Source organism: Tenrec ecaudatus, chromosome 8, assembly GCF_050624435.1.
Source record: "Tenrec ecaudatus isolate mTenEca1 chromosome 8, mTenEca1.hap1, whole genome shotgun sequence".
NCBI lineage: Eukaryota > Metazoa > Chordata > Mammalia > Afrosoricida > Tenrecidae > Tenrec > Tenrec ecaudatus.
The window spans coordinates 42,909,384-42,926,827 of NC_134537.1; the positions used below are offsets into that span (position 1 = coordinate 42,909,384).

A 17,444-nucleotide genomic window follows, 5' to 3' on the forward strand; every position below is an offset into this window, starting at 1 on the left:
CAGTGGCCAGCAGGGGTCAAGATCATGATCTCCGAAGCCACCCTGCCTACACCTGAATTTACACGTCCCTTGACCTCTTGGTTTCTTCTTCTGTGAAATGGGATCACGGCAATCCACCTACCTCACAGGGCCGTGGAGAGGATTCAGATGAGTTATTCTACACACAGATTAGAACGGCACCTGGTGTCCACTGTACAAGGAGCAATCTAGGAGCTAAACACTGCAGAGTCAATGGTCAACGACAAGGCATAAAGCCGAAAGAAACATAGCCTAGCCATAAGGAATTAGCAAACAAATGAAACAGCGGACATCAAGTTGATTCTGACTCCCGATAGAACATGTGTCGGAGTAGAGCTCGGCTCCCCAGCTTCTCGATGGCAGTGATTTCCAGCAGGAGAGCCCCAGGCCTTTCTCCCCGGGGACCTCCGATTGGAGGGGAGCCAGCCCTTTTGGTTAGTAGGTGAATGCTTTGCCATTGTACCACCAGGAACCGGCTCCTTAAACTTTCCACAAAATTGGTACTATCGCGAATTTGAAAGTTGGATTCGCCGCCTCCATCAGTTGCCCCGTAAAGCGATTCCCCACTCCCCAAGCTTGGGTTTAGCGCGCCCGTGCCTACCTTCTCTGCATCCTGCTCGAAGAGCCGCAACTGGAAGCACTGGTCCAGCTTGAGCTTGCGCACGTGCCACATCTGGTGCAGGTGCTGCCGGGTGGAATGCAGCTTGTCCAGGAGGCTGGTGATCTTGGGGACCAGGCTCTGGAAGTCAGCGCTGCCGGGGATGCAGTTGCGCCCCGAGAAGCCGTCGCTGCAGCGGATGCACTGCAGCAGCCGCTGCCCCTCCCGGTCCAGCTCCTCCACGGGCGCCTTCAGCACCTTCTTCTTGAGCTGTGTGTGCTCGTCAATGAGCCGCCTCGAGCCCTCCACATCCACGGGGAACTCCTTCCGGGCCAGCATCTCCTGCAGGTCCTCGAGGCGCGAGAGCAGGTGCACCGCGCTGTTGAAGAACTCCTCCAGGGAGAGCCGCAGCTCGATCCACTCCTCGTGGTTGTAGTCCAGGGAGCCGTCAAACTCCTCCGTCAGCTGAGAGGGGTCCACCAGCTTCGTGAGGCCTTCCACGGATACCATGCTGGTCTGCGGGGGGGGGGGGAGGGGAGGGAGACACACAGGTGACTCAGTGATGCGAGCGGAGGAACAGGGAGCAAGAACAGGCCGCCACCACAAGGGAGGGCCAGTGGAGGAGCTGGCCAGGAGCTACAGATAAGCCCGGAATACTGGTTCAAGGCCGCTCCATCTGCCCACCATTTACCAGGCAAGGAGAGACTCCGTGCCTCACCTTCACTCCTTGCCTCCCCAAGTTCACCCCCAAAGGCTTCAGATGCCAGAAGCAGGAGACTCGGGGAGTCAATCAGACCCAGTGTCAGGGGCCGAATTTCCATGGTTTTAAAATGCAGACCCATTGACCCAGGGTGCCTTCATGCTTGGACTGAGATCTCCCTGTGTTTCTTCCTGCCCTGGGCTGGGCCTCCTGCAGCCCAGCCCTGAGAGTCTCCCATGAACAGAGGGGTGGATGCTGGGCACAGGACTGGGGCTGGGAACAGGAGCCTGGGCCCTCAGCTTCCTCGATGAACCACCGACAAGCTCAAGCTGAGTGAACGATGTCTGTCTTCGGGAAGCAACACCCCCTCAGCAAATGGCGATACAAGCAACTCCGTCTCAATAAAACGGACCCAGGCTTCTCCTCGCTCTCCTGAAGGCGAGGCTAGCGAAGAAGTATCTGGGTTCATATCCCCATTATACGAACGATATACTAACTAACTGTACAGTATAATGGTCCTATTACACTGTATGGCCCAAGGCAAGCCAGTCTCCTCATCTAAACAGTAGGAATGGCAATGCCTTCCCTCGGGGCTGTGTTGGATGCCCAGCCCAGAGCACATCCTCAAGGCCTGCTAGCACTCACCATGACGGCGACTGCACGGCCGGGCCAGCAATGAGAGAGAAGCTGCCCCTGAAAGAAGGTGCTCACACTTGCACTGCTCATTAGGATCCCTTGAAGAACTTAAACACATGCACATGTGTGCAAGCATGCATGCACGCGCATGCACACACGTGTGTGCAAGCCCTGATCACACTGGCCTGGAGTGGAGCCTGAGCCCGGGTGTTTTCATCAAAGCTCCCAGGTGCTTCTAATGTGCAGCCAGCATGACCAGCCTCCGCCACTCAGACGCTTGCTTCTCAGAGGGGGGCTCTTGCATCAGCTGCCCTGACACCTCACCCGAGGGCCTGGGAGAGATGCAGGCTCAGAGGCTGCGCTTTAGCAAGAGCCCCCCGGATCCCTGTGCACATTAAGTTTGGGGAATACTATCCCATAGCACAGTCTGCCAGGAAGCCTCCCATGATTACACGCACCAGTCATCCATTAAGTATCTGTTACTGAACAAGCCTGGGCTCTCCCCTCCCATAGGATTTGCAGTCTTGGAAACCCCCAGGGGCAGTTCTACCCTGTCCTGTAGGGTCACTGTGAGTCGGCATCGACTCGGGAGCAGTGAATTTGGTTTAGGTTTTCTTCTCTGTATTACTATTGCTTCTGTCCGCACTCGGTGTTTGGCTTGCCGTTTTCAACACAGTGCTTTATAAATATTCTTCCCTGCTACAGCGTTTTCCATCCCTGTGAGTGGGAGGCCCTGAACTTTCGGACTAGGAGACAGAGATAAACTTGCTTCACTTGGAAAGAGGGCGAGTGCAGGGCAGCTATGCTGAAACAAACATCTCAAGGCTTACTGAAAAATTATTTTAAGTCTCTTTAGTTTATAAATTTATAAGCCTGTTGTCACTGCCTTGGTATAAACAAACTGAAATTATAAAAAGCATTTTCTCACAGGGCTCCCAGTGTTCAGTCAGGGTGCTGAGGGAATATGCTTGTTAACTGCTTTTATACAAAGCCAAATTTATTGTGTTATTTACACAAAGTGCGAACTGCCTCCATCAGGCCCTGTGCTGAAACCACCACCAAAGGGAGAGGCGCTCCTGGCCCTGGGGACAAGGTTGTGGAGGGGAAGTTGCTGAAAGATGAAAAGCAGCTTGCTTCTCTCTCTCTCTCTCTCTCTCTCTCTCTCTCTCTCTCTCTCTCTCTCTCTCTCTCTCTCTCTCTCACACACACACACACACACACACCTTTTCTTCTTACAGGTAAGAACCAGAATTCTGAGAATTCAAAGTTGAGTTGGGAACACGTGCCCCCTTTAAAATTTCTCAGGGGCATAGACGTCTTCTGGGAAATTTACTTAAAAACCTACACGTTTTCCCTGATTATAAAACTGGGAAGAGACTGGAAAAATATGAGAAAAAAAACCCACTCATCCACTTCTTCTACGTCTCTCCATCTCGTCTGTCTCTACACACGTGTGTGTACACCTGTATGCAGCTATACATTTGAGATTATACTGTCCGTGCTGTCTTATCACCTGCCCTGTGTAACTTACTAAGTCATGACCCTTTTCCCCATGATACTCAATAGTTTTCCAATAAAAGCCTGTCAGAGCCTTTAGTGTCCGAGTGTTACTGTTACTGCTCCCTTCTTGGTGACACCGTATGCATCTGATACTACAGAAACCATTGGCAGCTAACCCCAGGGTCATTGGTTTTAACCTACCAGCTGCTCCGCAGTGACCATGGGGCTGTTTGCTTCCATAAGTGTTTCCCTGGGAAGTGGCTGGGCTGGTGCTTCTCTGTCCCGGGCGGGGTGCTGGGAGTCGGGCTGGGCTCCATCGCTATGGGATTGGTTCTTTTAATAATGACTGAGAATGGTGCGATGAATACCTCTGTACAATGGGTGTGTGTGTATTATAATTAGCTGCCCACCTTTTCGTTTTCCTGCATTCTTATTTTAAGAATATTTTACTAGAAGAAGAGTGAACACATCAATGGTTCCAAATTCTTTTTTTTTCAGGCTCTGACACAAATTGCAAAGCCTCCCTGGAAACTCATCTGGAGGAAAACCGCTATGAACAGCCACTAGGAATGCCCATTGGAGCTATGTCGGGCCCCGCACTGCTCCCCAGCCCTCGCTGGGAAGGCCCTGGGCGTGCTGCCCTGGCCGGCTCGTGGGAGAAGGAGAGGTGAGGAGTGTGTAGGTAGCAGAGGAAGAGAGAGAGTGAGAGGAGGGGCTCACCTCAAAGATGAACTTGGAGCTGCCAAAGTTGGTCTTCTGCTTCTGCCAGAAGTTGTCGGGTTTGATGATGAGGGCGACATGGATCTCAGCGGGGAAGGCTTCCTGCAGCGTCTTGAGGAGGGGCTTGATGAGGTCCCACTTGGAGCCCCGCATGTCGATGATGACGGTGAAGCCACGTTTGCACACGTCCTCACTGTGGGAGGGCAGGGGGCAGGCCCGGTCACTGCGAGCAGTTGAGACTTTGCAGGACAACATTAAAAGCATCCAGAAACCTGCATGCCCTGTAATGTGGGCCACCCTACTCCCCCTAACAGCAGGTCTCTCGTCTGCCTTCCACCCCAACTCTTGTACTCAGTGTACCCAGTCTCAAGAAACCTTTCATGATTGGTCCTGTCTGACCCAAGGCCCCTCCTGACGCCTTCTCCCTGCACTGAGGAAACAGCTCTGGGGTCCCACGGTCACCCGCACTTGGGAGGCGACTTGCCGCTTTTCTGTGCATTTTTGCCTCCCTCTCTTTCTTTTAGGAAGCGTTCTTGTCATCCCCATGTGAAGACAAGCTCTCTGAAAACAGGGATCCCGTGGCCCCTTGGCCCCTTAAATCAGAGTCGGGAAGCCCATGACATGATAGCTGTCCTTTCCTGTGTCCCCAGCAGGGACAGGCACTAACACTAGACGACATGACATGCAGGATTGAGGTGGAGTTTGACGATCCCAGCTTTTAAATGTACTGGGTCCATAGCAGTTTGCACGTGAGTAACTAATAACCCCTGACAGCGAAAAGTAGGTACCAGGAACCAATTTTCTCTAGGAAGTTGTCACCAACCCAGGAGGTGGGGATGAGGGCCAGTGGCTCACTGAAGAGCCCTAATCTAATTGGCATTTCTCAGTGACAACGCCCTGATCTCCCAAGAGGCACGGTGTGTTTGGTTTCAAGTCAGGGGCATTGCTGGAGGAGAGAACTTTTTTTAACCACTTCATTAGTACTTCATCCACGTGTCATACAAGTCAATAATCCAGCCATATCAAGAAGAGTTGTACAGTTATCACCAATTCTATGTTGTATAATTAAATATCACCGATGTTCAATTCTAGAACATTTTCTTCTTCCTCGTACTCATGGTTATTCATGTAATCCCCCCCCCAATTGCAGCAAAAATATATACAATAAAACATTATCCAATTCTGCAACTTCTATATGTATATTCAGTGCTATACTCTTTGTGTTGTACAGCCATTGTTGACATCCTTTTCTAAATTATCCCCCCAACCATTAACACAAACTCAAGGCCCCCTAAGCAACAATTCTTTCTCCTTCATGGTAACCATCGGTCAACTCGGTTTTGCTTTGACTTTTTAGTAGTTTCCTTGATATAGTATTCACATCTCATACACTTATATGGTTAAATCACTTTTGAGAAAGAGTTGTACATGCATCATTACAATCAGTTCCAGTGCTCCCTTCTCCTCCTGAATTCACTGTTTGCTTCCCAAGTCCCTCAGCCTCTTCGAGTCCCACGTTCACTGTTTGTTCCCCAAGTCCCTCCACCCCTCCACATGCCACTCCACCATCGCATCAGTTATTCCTCTGTGCCGTCACTCCTCTGTGCTTCACAAGCTGGGAGACCCAACAGAAACATCAACAAAACAGCAAGAAGAAAATCATAATAATGTTGAGATAAAAATAAAGAGTAAGAAGAAAAGACCACCATCAATGCTTTAAAACCCAGAGAGGAAATTTCTGTTGTGGAAAAAGTGCGCCTGGAGCAAATTCAGGTTGGGTCAAAAGGGAAGTCAACTGCTCAGGTATCACCTTACATCATGGTTCGGCCCACCACAATGCAGCCTACAACGACCTGTGTCTGAGAGTAAAGCTGCTCGAGGTCCTCGCCTGAGGCTAGAGGGGTCTGCCAAGGGCCTAGTCTGACTAGACACTCTGCAGATGATTAGGGGCTCTCACTGTCCTCTGTGGCCTTCGACAGATTGGGTGTTCACAACTTCGGCCCTGATACTTGTCCCTTCGTCATATTTGGATTTTGTACTTGTCATCTCAGGGGCACAAAAGGTGATGTGCTTCATCCATATGGATTTAGTTCACGCCTCACTTAGAGGCGTTACTTGTTTGAAAACAAGCCTTTCAAACCCCAGACAAAATTCCAATCGATAGCCGGGCACCAACTGATTTCCTTACCACACTTTGCTATAGCACTTTCACCTTCAGGGACCATTTCATGAAGGCGGCCACGTGTTCATTCTACGCTGCAGGAGAGCAAGGCAGCAAGTTGGCTTCTGTACAGACAAGTAGCCTTGAGACCCCGGGGATGGTTCTGCTCTGTCCTTAGGGTTGCTATGAGCCAGAATTGACTCGCTGGCAGTGAGTGTGATTTGGGATTGGTTTTATTCTCTGTCAGGAACTGTGGTTGGGTGCTGGAAGGGCTTCAGAAACTTGGAAGTGTGTTAAAACTCTACAACTTTTCATTTTATTTTTCCATAAACTTTCTGAAACTCCTGTACATTACCTCACTTTGTCCTCACAATAACCGTCTATGTTCGGGATGGTGTTTTCCATTTAAGAGACATGAATTGAGGCACAAAATGTGCCTAAGGTCCTAGGACTCGTCAGGAGCTAAGCAAAAATGCCAAAGCCAACATTGTCAACTTTAAAGCCCACACTCAGGTAGCGCCACCACACTACACCCTACCACAACCCTCCAGTGAGGGGTGTTTGGTGATTGGAGAAGGGGACTAAGGGTCAGCAACGAGGAGATTCCATTAGGAGGCTCACAGGAGAGAAAGACAAGTAGGCCAAACCAGGGCAAGCCTTCCATCCCCCGGCCCTTCATAAATATTGATTGCTCAGGAGCACTTGGTGCCAGGCACAATGGTAGCAGCTTGACTTCTAGCAAAAAGTTACAATAGGCTGTGCCAGTTCTAAGTGAGATTAATAGCAAAGCTTTCAGAAAGCAAGGGGAAGGCATCTGAACCGACTGAAAGGGGTGAGGCACTTCCGGGAGGCTAGGAGGCTGGCGTTCCACAGGATAAACAAGCCAGGCTGAGGGTGGCCGTGGGTGGACGATGGCCTCCAGGGGAGGGAGCAGAGTGTTCAAAATCCCGGGAGCAAGAACCCGGCACCTGGGGAAATCCCAAGGACGTTAGTTTGGTTCAGGCATGGGGGTAAGGTGCCAAGAGATGCTGCCACCCTGAGAGGTTGAGAGAGTCCTGCTCGGGCTCTGACCCAGAAGCCAGGAGACGAGGGAGTCAAGGAAAGAAGAGCGGAGAAGGGTCCAAGGAATAACTGTGGCCTTTCAGGACTCGTGTGGGGTCGGGATATAGTCTCCCCAGGTGCTCTCTGGGATGATTACAGACAAATGCCAGGCCAACAGGGACACTCCTCTCTGGCCCACCTCTCCTCTCCGGCACTTGATAAGTACCCGCAGTCTGCACGCTGTTGTTCTTCAGCTGCCTCAGCCCCTCAGGGCTCACCAGCCTGCTCTCCCCCAAGGCTGCACACTCTGGCCCACTTCTCCTTTCACCCATGGGAGCAGTTTGGGTAAACCATTATGCATTGGAATATTACTAACAGGTCGTCTTCTCATATTCTCTTTCCCCCTTTAAAAAGATGTTTATTCACCTAAAGCAGATGTTAAGGAGCAGAACCTTGCATGGTTCCCAAGCAAGAGCATCCGCCCTTCCTCCCCACGACCACCCACACCCCTACTTCAGCCAGGGAATGCAGCCACCACCGACCCCTGCCACCCACCCACCCAGTCCTGTCCCCCAGTCTCCCGTCGGGGACTCGAGACCTGAGTTCCCTTGGCCAGCTTCTCACCGTGTAAAAAATCACATTCCCTTCAAGCTGAGCTATGAACTGCTTCATAGACTCTCGGAGGCTCTCAGGCCCAGGAGTCACAAATGTGCACAGAATGACTGGGGATTGATCAGAAGCGCTTGTGCGCAGTTCTGGGCCATTCACTCTTCTGTTCATGAAATGTCACTGTGAGTGCTTTCACCAGCACACCCACGCGAGGAAGAAAGAGCATTTTAGCCCCTCTTTGCAATGCTGCTCAAACTTGAGTGACTTCCATCATTGCCTAGGACACGGGTTGAAAAATGCTGAGTTCTGAGACCCCCGCTGTCTGGGATGAGGTGCAGACTCTCCCAGGTGAGCCAAGGACAGCAGGTAACACACTCAGACTTGCGTCTCAGGTGAGGTTTGTGCTGGTTTAGAGATACACAGAATTTGGGCAAGCTGGAATACACAGCAGGCAGTTCTCTGGTGCAGCAGGCAGAACACTGCAGTCCAGTAAGAACAGCATGTGTAAGGTGAACAAACAGTTAATGCTGGACAGATGCCTGTCAACAAGGTTCCCAAGTTTCTTCCTCTGGAGCACCTGGGCCTTATTGGAAGCCTAAGAAGTAGGTTTAGGGGGCTACCTGCCTGTGTAGTGCATGGCTCTGATTCTTTCTGCAAACACTGCGCACCTTCTCTCTGGGCCTTCGGAGGCTTTCCCTGGAGGCCTGGGGAGCTGCCCTTCCCGACGGAGCTGGCGATGGCCAAGCAGATGCCTGCGTGCTGGAGATGGGCTGGAGATCAGCTGTCCCCGGGCTTCTCAGCTGTCACAACTTCACGGGGAAGCTTCTGCTTCATGGCACACACCTGGCCCAGCAGTGGTACCTCAAAGCTTCTAGGCAGGGCTCAGGGGTCTCCATAGGGGCCACCGAGTCCAGCCCACTTCTGATGCCCCAACGTCTTCTCTGGACCTCCTGGGCTGTGAGCTGCTGAAGGCTGGCTTCAGAGCTGATGGCCCAGGTTTCGGGGGCCTTGGTGGGAGGGTCAGTGGTGAGGAGTGGATGAATAGCATAACGTGGCTGATCCTTCTCAGCACTCTGCCTCGTCCGCACACTCGGGTGGCCTCTCTGCCGGTCGGACTCTGGACCTGCTTCCTGTCTTCACAGCTCTGATTATCCCACTCCTGTTCCACACACTGCCCTCCCTCCAGTGCCAGGGCTTGGGGTGTCTGCGTCCCACACCAGCTGTTGCTATGGTGCCTACACAGCAGGGCGGAGCACGTGTCCTGGTGACCCCAGGCCACAGCTTCACTCCTCCTCCTGCCTCTCAATCCCTGCCGCCTCTCCCATTCCCTTTCTCTGCACCTGCCAGGAGACACAGCCGAGACCCTCCCTCTGGATTCGATCCTGGCCACATCAGTGAACTTCCCTGGTTTGTGATCCAGTATCATCTGGCCAAAGGGTTGGCTTCAAATGCCACCCTTTCCGCTAGGACCTTTCTTGTCAGAACAATCTCCCCGTTGCTGAAACAGACAACTTAGTACCCACGCCTCGCCGAAAGCACTTTCTGGACTTGAAGTTTGTGTTTGACTTTGCCTTCTCATCCTGTTTGCCTTGGAGCTGCTGACCCCAACCTCATTTCTCCCCACAGTTCAAAGGTCAGCTAGCATGCTGCTTCCTCCAAAAAGTCTTCTCCGCCCAACACACCCTCTCCATTCCCACAGGCTCTTCCTACACATGCCAGCACCTTCCTGACCCGAAGAGCACCCGTCCTCTGTGCAGCAGCGGCTAGCGGATCTCCTTTATAAACGGAGCTGCCTTGAGACCAGGGACTCTACCTTCCCACCGCCCTCTCCCCAGCACTCAGCCGGCTTCCTGGAAGAAGGTGGGTGGTGAATGAATGAACCACCACATGCATCCACAGGTCTATGTGACGTCCTCTATTGCCCACCAATGTCCTCAGGCCAGGCTCTGTCTGACCAGTCTCCGCAGCCCTCGGAGAGAGCTTCATCACCTCAAAATGAGAGGCATGTTACAACGGGGCACAGCAGCTCCCAGGGCGCCCTGTGACTGTGCCACAGTGTCCATTCATGCATTGACTTCATTGTCCAATAAATATTTCCTAAGCGCTTTATTCTGTGGCTGGCCCACTACCAGACCCTTGGGGTCTAAATGTGGCCAAGACAGAAACTCAAAGGGTACATTCTAAGTGGTCTCAACCTTCCAAATGCCACGACCTTTTAATAAGTTCCTCATGTGGTGACCCCCAACCATAAAATTATTTTCGTTGCTACTTCATAACTATAATTTTGCTACTGTTATGAATCATAATGTAAATATCTGATATGCTGGATGTATTTTTCAACAAATTGAACATAAAGCATAGTGATTCATCACAAAAACAATATGTAATTATATATTGTGAAATATTCGTTTTTAATGACAAATCAATGACATTTTGTCTTGAAGCATGGTGTAGTATGGGTAAACAGTCTTCATGCAAAAAATTAGTCTTCATGCTGGGTACTTGTATGTGGGCATATCTGTAGGTGAGCAGTGTCTCGGTTCCTAAGACCATCAGAAATATATTTTCTGATGGCCTTAGGCGGCCCCTGTGAAAGGGTCCTTTGACCCCCCCAAAGGGATCATGACCCACAGGTTGAGAACTACTGTTCTAGAGGGAGAGAAGAATTCAAGACAAGTGCAAGAGAAAAAGAATAAATGCAAACTTGTGCTAAGTCTCAAGACGTGATCCGATGGTAAGGACAGACCATTGTAAGGAGCGGACGTTCGCGCAGAGACCTAGAGCATGAAAGGAAGGTAGTCAAGGGTGTGTGTGTGAAGAGAAGAACCCGGGCAGAGGGAAGAGAACATGCAAAGGCCCTGAGGTAGAAGAACACCCATAGGGTGCTGCTCCTGGAGCACAGGAGGAAGCAGATGTGGGGTGGGGGTGGGGAGCTCAGTAAGGAAGCCGGAGGCCTTCAAAACACCAAGCTGGAGGAAGACGTAAGCTAAGAGTCACACTGCTGATGCTGGGGCAGCTGAGTTTGGCAACAATGCGACAGACAGGAACACTAATGGCAAAAGCCCCTTTTTGCTGTGCTCAGGTTTCATGTGTGCCTGCCATGTCACATGTGTGATTAGTCCTCTCATGAAACTTGTGAGTAGCCTCTATTCATCCCCTACCCGGCAGTAAGAAAACCGAGGCTCAGAGAGCCTCACCAGGAAGTCACCAGGAAGGGGTCAGGTCAGGATGGGAACCAAGGTCGGTTTGACCACGGAGCCACCATGCTCTCCTCCCTCACTGATGCACAGACACGTGGGCTGCACGCGTTCCTGTGGCTAACCCATTCATCTGAGAGCGGAGGGGGCAAGTTCTAGGGCAGGGAGTGACCGGTTTAGGGTCACACAGTTTGCTGGATATCTTCAACATGGGGTCGGATACTCGGGTCCACTTCCTTGCGCCAAATCTTTTATTAAGCCAGGAGAGTTTTGGAACTGGGAAAATAATGAGGGAGGGGCCCCTTAAGAATCAGCCTTCCTTAAACAAGCCGACGTCACTGAATCCAGATTGGAGGTTCAGATATGATGATTTCTCCCCGAGAAATTGGCACTCCCTCCTCCTGGTCTCCACGGTGTGTGCCCACTGAACTTTACCTCTTGCACGTGAATGGCTGGCGGATTTTCACTTGAAATCCCTTCTGGAAAAATAGAACAGAGATCCATTCTGATCCCAGGGGAGGGGGCAGTCCTCATTGGCACCTGCTCCAGCAGACCAGGAATGTGTTGGTGAGCAGTGGGGGCAGCTGGCACCAGTCACGGGTTCGAGGGCAGGTGATGGTGGCACAGGCAGCAAAGTAGGTGAAGTTCAGAATCCACTTGTGGAGACCCGGAAGGCCCAGTGGTTGGCCGGTGAGGGCGCAGACTAGGCCTTCAAATCAGACCTACTCATGAGTTAACCAAGGAAGATGACAAGCTGACTTGGAGGCAGAAGACTAGCGTGGCCACGGAGGGAAGCCCGGGCAAGTGAAGGACCCCCGATCAATGAGAGGGACACGATCTCTGCCACAGACAGCTCTGGTCTTATGGTCATCTAGAGCCAGCTGGGAAAAGTCTGACCCACAGGGCCAGAACCAACTTTAAACCCCCCAGACGGTTCACCACAAGCAGGAAGAATCAGCAAAGAGGGGAAGGAAAGCCACCCCACGAGTGAGTCTCCCACTGCACACCCCTGCCTAGAGCAATGCTGAGCCCGTTTCCCAGAAATCCTTTGACTCCTTGAGGTGAACACTCGGTTCGGAATATGAGGGAGGAGAGTCCCCATCTGGGTGGGTGTGTGCATGGGCTCTTGGGCCCATCAGAGGGTGCCTGGTTGTAGAACGGAGAAATCATTTCAAAGGTGTGCCTGTGACCCTGATGGGTGCTCTCCTGCTCTCTGCTCCTCTTTTGCTAATGGAATAGCCTGAGCACTCCTCTGCTGATTGCCCCAAATCAGGCCACACCCACTTGCTTAAATCAGCAGGTGTCCAAGGAAAGTGCTAGAGACCCGTTAGCACCTGCCCCAGCAGTCTAATGGGCTGTTATCAGCAGTGAAGAAAACAACAGGGAAGAGGTGGAGACTTGGAAAGAAAGGGAGTCTCTGCTTAGAGAAGTTTGTCTTGAGAAGGAGAATGTTTTCTCATAATCACGCTTCTCAAATCTCGACTTGTGGTGCCGGGAGCAAAGGAGCTGTTTCATCCTAAATTTAAGCCTCAATTCTTCCACTGTAACATGGGACACGTGGATGATGTCTGCTTCCAAGTGTGCCTTTAGGTTGAGCTTGCAGGTAAGGTGTGTTGGCATATATGGTTCAGAGTCAGCATGAGGTCCCGAGTTAGCCTGACTTTAGGGCAAGAAGGGATCCCTGGTGGCACCGTGAATTAAACATCAGGCTGCTAACCGCAGGTTGTTGATTCAAACTTACTAGCCGCTCAAAGAGAAAGATGAGGCTGTGTGCTCCCATAAAGACTTATAGCTTCAGAAACCCTAAGGAGCAGTTCTGTTCTGCTGTAGAGGTCCATATGAATCCGAATGGACTCCCTGGCAGTGGGTTTCCATGCCAGAAAAGACTCAAAAACTTTTCAACAACTTAAAAGCTACGCATGCAGCTAGTGAAGTGACCCGATGGAGACTTTGTTGTGAGTACGGGTGGGGTCCATCATTTCAAAGTGAGGACAAAGTCACAATTCTAAAGGACAAATGGGAGTTGTCCTTCAGCTGAATGTTCGCAACCTGGGGACTTAGACTGTGCTGTGAACGAATTGATTTGGAGCTGAGTACAAACATTTTTACAACCAGAAAAAGAAAGAAAGAAAGAAAGCCATACGAAAACAGAGGAGCCCTGGTGGAGCTGTCAGGTAATCATGGATGGCAAGGTGTGCTGGCTAGCTCCTGTAAAGAGGGGCAGCCTTGGGAATCCGATATCGGCACACTACAAATCTGAATCGACCCAGGGCAATCAGTTCTGTTTAAGTTGGTGATTCTAGTGTAAAGCAATAGTGAAGTGCTATTAGTTAGTCAAGCCCTGGTGGCATAGTGGTTATGCATTGGGCTACTAGCCGTAAGGTCGGCAGTTCGAAACCACCAGCCACTCCATGGGAGAAAGATGGAAATCCACAGGTGTAGTTCTACCCTGTCCTATAGGGTATGACATGGCATTGACTCGATGGCAGTTAATTTTGTGTTGTTTTCCTAAGGTTGTGGGAGGAAGTGCTGCTTCCAGGTGGCAGAATCCTTGCCTTCCATGCAGGGGCCCCAGGTGGGATTCCTGGCCAGTGCGCAGCCACAGCGCGCCACGTGCCATCATCTGCCAGAGACTTACACATTGCTGTATTACTGAATAGTCTAAGATCAGGAAGAAAGGCCCGGCAAGCTACTGGTGAACATCCATCAGTGAAACTCTCTGACCGACCAGCATTCAGGGAACTCGATAGCTGGGCAGTACTTTGTTCCGCTGTGCATGTGGGGTGGCCATGGGTTGGGGCTGACTTGACAGCAGCTAATGATGAAGGGGAGAGATACAGAGCTTTGCTTGCCCATTTCCAGCTCCAGAATCTTTCGCTTGCCAGTTCTACACCACTAGGTAGGTGTACAGGAAGCTGACCCTAACACCTGCTCCTTTCAGGGTCTCGGGGAAACCTTGCTCTGGGGGTCAAGTGAACATGGTTGGCATTCCCCACTTCTTGCAAGTTTGTTGTCCAGTCCTGTCAGTGGGTGGCATTCCTGACTGCCACTGTCCTGGGCAAAAACATGGTCAATTCTCTTCCTTCCTCTGGACAGGCCACGGTGAAGCATTCACTAGCACAGACCCATACCCAGGGCTACACTAGGCATTTCCAGATGAGGCCAAAAACAACTCAGTAGGACATGTGCACCCACCCACCGAGTGTCCCTTCCTGATTTGCTCCTTGACCCTGCCTTTAAACAGCTCCAAACTCACAGCCATGGGTCAATGCCAACTCCAGGGACCCTATAGGGCAGGTTGAAACTGCCCCTGGGGGTTCTGAGGCAGTAACTCTTTAAGGGAATAGAAAGTCTCGTCTTTCTCCCTCTGAGGAGCTGGTGGTTTTCAACTGCTAACCTTGCAATGAACAGCCCAGTGCCAACAGAGCTCCTTGCCACAAAGCACCTCCCAAAAGTTAGGTCTGCTCACAGCTTTCCATCCTGAGAATCAAAAGAGCCTCCTGCCACAGTTTGGAGACAGCACCCAAGGGGGTGGAGCTGCAGGCAGGACTGGGGGTAAGGCGCTGATATGCAGTTTCCAAGGGATGTATACTTCAGGAGGAGCTGGTACTGGGTTAGCTACGTGAATGCAGATGTGTTTTTAAATCAGGTCACTTCATAGCCTCACAGACTCTCAAACTTCCATTCACCAAAGGAAGAGACCTGCTTTCTAAATCAACTGGACTGGAGCCCAAACTCCGGAATGGGCTACTCTTAACCACCGGAAGAGAAAGCACCCTGACAATCCTTCCGCGCTCAGCCTGGGGCTGCCCAGCTCCTCGAGGGCAGGAGGGGGGTGGGGGGCAGGATCTGGCCGGCCTTCTGTATCGGCTAGCAGCCTTGTCCTGCGCCCACCTTTGTTCATTCGTCTGTTCACCTCCCCCTCCTGCAGCTCGAGGCAGAAACAGAACAGGAACCAAGCAGCAGAGGACGAGAACCACGGCCTTCCCTGGTCTTCATTGCACAAAACCCAGAGGCACGCTGCTCGGCTCTTCCCTGGCCCGTACAGCCGGCTATGTGTGTGTGTGTGGGGGGGGGTGTACATCATCTGGTGTCAGTTTGGGATTGAGAGGATGAAGAGTGAAGGGGTGGAGTCTAGTCTGTCAATCAGATCATAGCCAATGAGGCCTCTGTGTAGACACGGCCTTCTCCTGAGAATTCTGGGAACTCCTGTATTTCCTCCTTGGAGGCAGGAGACACTTCTCATTCTCTGCTCACTCGCTGAGAAACGCTCTACTAACAAGACACATGGTGCTGCGCCCTGGGAGCTGGAGAAGCCACATGGACCTACCCTGATGCAACCAAACCTCTGGAGTCGGAGAAGTCATGTAGAGACCCCTGCCAGCGCTGAGATGCTTATACCACCACTGGATCCACAAGGCTTCCAAACCACTGGCCTGTGATCCTCCTATGTTCAGCATCATTGCATGTGTTTTGAGTCTGAAGAGGACTATAGATTGGTATCAGACATATGGGCTAATATTGGACTTATGGACTCGATCTGGACTGGACTGGGACATTTTCTCAATATTCAATTGCTCTTGTATATAAATTTCTTTCTTATATACATATGAGTGTCTATGAATTTGTTTCTCTAGCCTACTCAGACTAACACAAATCTTCTTTTAACTTGGGGGGGGGGGAGGTGTCCCAATAATCACTGCCCATCCATCTGTGAGATGTACACCAAAACCGAGTCCAGATTCTACAGACGGTGATGACAGGTCACAGGTGGCTTCATCACGCCAGCTACAAGACAAGGGGAGTTTTTCTCCCATGCAGGGAAAGAAAACTGATGGGGCCCCAAAGGGGCCAGGGGACAGCAGGGGACCCCTGCTACCCGACAGCCGCCCGCCCACCCAGAGGCAGAGCAGTGACCCCGCTGGCTGGTGCCCATGCTTGTCACCATGGCCATTCTTCCTCCTTCTCTGGCTGCGCCCCCTCCATTCCCCCTCTCCTGGGATCCCGACGAAGCTGCGGGGAGGCTCTGGTTTCCTGCCGGGGCAGGTGGAATGCTCGTTAACAAACCACACGTTTCCGCCCGGAAACCACTGCCTTTACTCCAAACTCCTGCACACTCGCTTCCTTCCAAGCCCAGTGTTATCTGCTCAGACAGATTCCCAGACACGGCCCCTCTCCACCAAAGCCTTCACACCGTGACGCACGGGCTTTGCCCCAGGCCAGCTTCGTTTCCATAGGGCAGGTGGCCCTCCTCATGCCAGCTGGGGATGATGACGTTCCCGGGGTTCACCAGGAGAAGCCCAGCGAGGACTTAGGCACCAGTGGGAACCTGGGAGCACAGAGAAGTGCCTGGGGAGTCGGGTGAAGGAGGCTTGTGAGAGGAGATGGAGGGAAATACTTCAGAAAAGTTTGGAACTTAAAATTACACAAAAAGGACAGGTACCAAGGGCTCTGAGTCTTTTCTGAAAGTCAGAGCTAGTCAACAGAATAGGCTTCCCGTGCCCACAGCTAGCATGTGAGAGTGTGTGTGAGCGGAAGCGTCCTGCTGCCCTGGGTGCATGGACAACTGCACATGGCCTGTGGGACCACTTGCTATCCGGGATGCTTCCCACAGGCGCTGTCCACCTCAGGGGCCGATGCTGACTTACAGGAAGCCCAGCACAGGTGCCCAGGCTCCAGAAACAACACTGGCTGGCTCGGTGGCCCTGGGAATGTCTCCGCATGTCTTTGGGCAGCATGCTCCCCTTGTAGCACGAAGAGGTTAACCCAGTTCCCTAACCCCTTCTTGCCCTGAGCTCTAGGAATCTATCTACCCACTTCCTTTATAATCCAGGCCACATTTTACCTCCAGCACATCCTCTTTAATTCCATTGAACTGTTGCACGTGTTAGAAAGTTGCTTTGTATCCTTTCCTTTCGTGGCTCCCCTAGCACCTTAGCCAACCCTCCAGGTGGGGAGAGCCAGGTCCGCTCTCATTAACTTGCCCAGCGTGAGTCCACCTAAAACAAAGGTCTTCAACCCAAAGGGGGGCACCCGATTCACAACAGTAACAAAATGAGGGTCATGAAGTAACAACGAAAATAATTTTATAGTTGGGGGGTCACCACAACACAAGGAACTGTATTAAAGGTTGCGGCATTAGGAAGGTTGAGAACCACTGGCCTAAAACAACCAAAGGGTGACGTGGCCACTCCCTGTACCTGAAGTGTGTATTTAGGAACTCACTGATTGTTCTGTGCATCCACAGGTCCCTAAATTATGTCT

General features: G+C 51.7%; 1 protein-coding gene across 4 annotated transcripts in view; it reads right to left on the reverse strand.

Annotated features, from left to right (window-relative positions):
• KALRN (kalirin RhoGEF kinase) overlaps positions 1 to 17,444 on the reverse strand; it is a 727,411-nt gene that overhangs the window by 460,960 nt on the left and 249,007 nt on the right. For all 4 annotated transcript variants that reach the window (XM_075556312.1, XM_075556314.1, XM_075556313.1 and 1 more), the window contains exons 4-5: positions 4,173 to 4,365; positions 620 to 1,132 (exon numbers count right to left, since the gene is read on the reverse strand). In XM_075556312.1, coding sequence (XP_075412427.1) covers positions 620 to 1,132; positions 4,173 to 4,365 — 706 coding nt within the window. The remainder of the gene's footprint in view (positions 1 to 619; positions 1,133 to 4,172; positions 4,366 to 17,444) is intronic.